General features: G+C 53.0%; 1 protein-coding gene across 15 annotated transcripts in view; it reads left to right on the top strand.

The window, feature by feature from the left end:
* Positions 1-3474, top strand: part of Cacna1b (calcium voltage-gated channel subunit alpha1 B) — a 153779-nt gene that overhangs the window by 146490 nt on the left and 3815 nt on the right. For all 15 annotated transcript variants that reach the window (XM_026777515.1, XM_026777526.1, XM_013345851.2 and 12 more), the window contains 2 exons: positions 2411-2546; positions 2760-2876. In XM_026777515.1, the coding sequence (XP_026633316.1) occupies positions 2411-2546; positions 2760-2876 (253 nt within the window). The remainder of the gene's footprint in view (positions 1-2410; positions 2547-2759; positions 2877-3474) is intronic.

The following is a 3474-nucleotide window of genomic DNA, read 5'->3' on the forward strand; positions in this document are numbered from 1 at the left end:
GGGCGGGCAGGGGGAGCTCATGACTGGTGGGGAGTGGGCAGGGGAGCTCATGATTGGTGGGGGTGGGCAGGGGGAGCTCATGACCAGTGGGGGAAGGAGATCTGTGACTTCACCCTAGCTGGTTTGCAGTGCCCTCTGGCCTCTAACTCACCCCCTGAAATACCTAAGGGGCTCACCCACAACCTGCATAGTCCTTTGAAGACAGGCGGTCTTCCCACTTCCTGGGACAAGCTCTGGAGCAGCTCCATATCTGCCTCCACCCAGGGCACACACAGACTTTTGGAAGCTGGTAAAGATTTCTATCTGCCTGTTCCTACAGGGGATTTCTATGTTAGCTGCCTAGTGTTAAGTAGACGGCATGGAGCTTGGGTAGATAGCTGTGCTACTCCTATATGACAGCCACTGCCTGTCCCTGTCTTCCAGATTCTGCTGTCACAGGCTTCTAATGCCTGTGGACTATTAAGAAATTGATTCTGCCTTGAGTTCTCAAATACCTATTCATAGAAAATTATAACTCTGATCTTCCTGGCTCCTCTGAGCCTTTTCTCAGTTTGTCATTTTGGCTTTGATTTCTAAGGCTGTTACCTAGACAAATGGGTCAATCCTTTGTTTCACTTTACTCTGAGATGGTGTTTCTTGATATCAAATCCAGAGTCAGAAATCAAGGGTCACTCACCAAAGGCTGTGGAGGAGCTCTGGGCAGGGCTTGTTGCACACGGAAAGCCATGTTCTTTTAATTTCCCTTGATAGCTGGCTTCCAGGGATGCACCATCTCATGTTGGCCCTGAAAATGTCAAGAGACGAGGTGCCGATCTCATGTGGCCCTCTCCTTCTGACTCACAGGCCATAGCCCTACACATTGCACAGTCAGGCCCAAGTTCATGGCGTGGGCAGTAGACAATGCAGAGGGAGCCCTGATGGCAAGTGCTGTTAGCTGGGCTTTCTGCTGAGAAAGTCCATCCTGGGACCAGCCACGCAGAGCCCTGCAGACACCCTCGCTTGTGTGCTTTCCCTCACACAAGTTGGTTAGGGTCGCTCTTCTGCACTTAAGATTAAACATACTAGGAGCGTCCGTATTAGAGTGTGAGGGGAATGTGTGCTTGGGCATACAGGACTTACAGGTGTGTATGTGAGTGCGCGTGTGACCGTATCCTTTAAAATGTTAGGAGTCTTTAATTGGATTGGACCCAGGCTTCCAGGGTACTTTGATGATCATAACCTCTGCATAACGCAGTTGAAGGTCAGTGTTTCTGTTGCTGTGAAGAGACACCATGACCATGGCAACTCTTACAAAGGAGAACATTTCATTGGGGCTGGCTTGCAGGCAGTTTAGTCCATTATGGTCATGGTGGAAAGCATGGCAGCACACAGGCAGATGTGGTGCCAGAGAGGCAGCTGAGAGTTCTACATCTGGATTGGCAGGAAGAGAGAGAGGGACACTGGGCCTGACTTGAGCTTCTGAAACCTCAAAGCCCAGCCCCTGTGACACATTTTCTTCAACAAGGCCACACCTCCAATAATGCCAATCCCTGTGAGTCTGTGGGTACCATTTTCATTCCAACCTTCACAGTCGGAGAACACTGTATTTAATGTCCCAGCAATGGAGGGTCTGGGCTGTTCTGTGACCTCAGAGCTGACAGTGCGCCAGTGTTTAGCTTGGCCCCCCGTCAGCTAGAGTCCTTTCCTGGGGTTGTTTCAAGAGTCACTGAGGTGAGATGGCCTACAATGTTCTCAGAAGACAATGGGTGACTCATGTTTAAAATGCCCAGCAAGAACAGATCTGGGCAGCGTCTCCGTACAGTCTGTGTACTAAGTCTGCCCCTGTGCCGAGTGTGCTAAGGTGACCTGCTCCAGTGTCACTCAACCTGTATGATACAAATGAGGTCATCGCAGAGAGGCTGCGTGGGAAGTATCAGTGCTGTGTGGGAGTCTCACCCTGAATCTGAACACTCCAGGCTCCCTGAGGAGCAGGCGTAGTGAGCGGCGGGTGCTGAGGACGTATATAATCTGATAACTAAGAGGCTGATGGGACACTAAATGGGTCCTTCGTCATGGAGAGGTGGGTGTAAGGAAGAGCCACCAGCAAGGGACCTCTGGGGAAAGTAGCCAGGAAGGATTCTGGAGTTCCTTTAGCTGCAGGCTATTTACCCAAGCTTTACCACAGAGTCACTGTGTGGCCTTGTCTTTCCCACCATAGTCTGTGTCAAAAGCCTGTATCACGAGAACCGGTACCAGGGTTGAAGAACTTGCTGATTGTCCCCAGACTAGGGAATGATGCATCTGGCTTTCCTCAGAATAAGTCCTTCAAGTCCTCTGCCCTCAGGAACCATCCTAACCCCATGCTACGGTGCAGATTCTCAGCACTAACAGCGCTCCGCAGCCCACAGATCTCTAACGTTTCTCTCTCCAGACAAACCCAGGAAAGCGGCATCAAGGAGTCCCTGTCCTGGGGCACACAGAGGACCCAGGACACTCTCTATGAGGCCAGAGCACCTCTAGAACGTGGCCATTCTGCAGAGATCCCAGTGGGGCAGCCAGGAAAACTGGTGAGCCCTCCCTGGAAGGGTTGTGTTAGATGTGAGTGTGTGAGTGGGGGTGAGGATTGTGAGGTGGGCGTGGGGGAGTGAGTTCAACATGGACTCAAGTGCTATGGGAGGTGGCAGAGCACAGCTATGGTCAGGAGTCAGAGCAGGTGAGATGGGGATGAGTGGGGCCAGATGGCTCTGTGATGTGTAACTGAGGGGCTTGCTGTCCTCCAGGCTGTGGACGTCCAGATGCAGAACATGACATTGCGAGGACCTGATGGGGAGCCGCAGCCAGGGCTGGAGAGCCAAGGCCGGGCTGCCTCTATGCCACGCCTGGCGGCAGAAACACAGGTGTGTTATCTTGGAAGGGTCTGGGCTGTGGGAGGGTGAGGTGTTGCTGGGGGAGGGGGCTTGGTGATACACATTGTGAGAGGGAACTGGGGGCAGAGAGAAGCAGGCAGCAGCCTGAAGTCACCTGCCTCTGCAACTTTGGACACCTCCTTTCCTCTGAGACATCGTACCGGCCTCACCAGGACAGTCTTATGGTCAGAGAAAGAGGCATTAAGAGTTCTGGATCTACAGCTTTGGTGTCTTCGTCCCAGCTCTGGTCCTACCTAGTCCTTGTCCACAAGACCCTACTGTCTCCTCGGCGTTCTTCCTCTGGCTCTCATAGCCGCAGCTCTGCTGTCTCCATCTGTGCTCCCTCTTCTCCATCTGTGCTCCCTCTTCTCCAGCTGTGCTCCCTCTTCTCCAGCTGTGCTCCCTCTTCTCCAGCTGTGCTCCCTCTTCTCCAGCTGTGCTCCCTCTTCTCCAGCTGTGCTCCCTCTTTTCCAGCTGTGCTCCCTCTTCTCCATCTGTGCTCCACCTTCTCCAGCTGTGCTCCCTCTTTTCCAGCTGTGTTCCCTCTTCTCCAGCTGTGCTCCATCTCCAGCTGTGCTCCCTCTTCTCC

This window comes from Microtus ochrogaster, chromosome 4 (genome assembly GCF_000317375.1).
Source record: "Microtus ochrogaster isolate Prairie Vole_2 chromosome 4, MicOch1.0, whole genome shotgun sequence".
Classification (NCBI taxonomy): Eukaryota; Metazoa; Chordata; class Mammalia; order Rodentia; family Cricetidae; genus Microtus; species Microtus ochrogaster.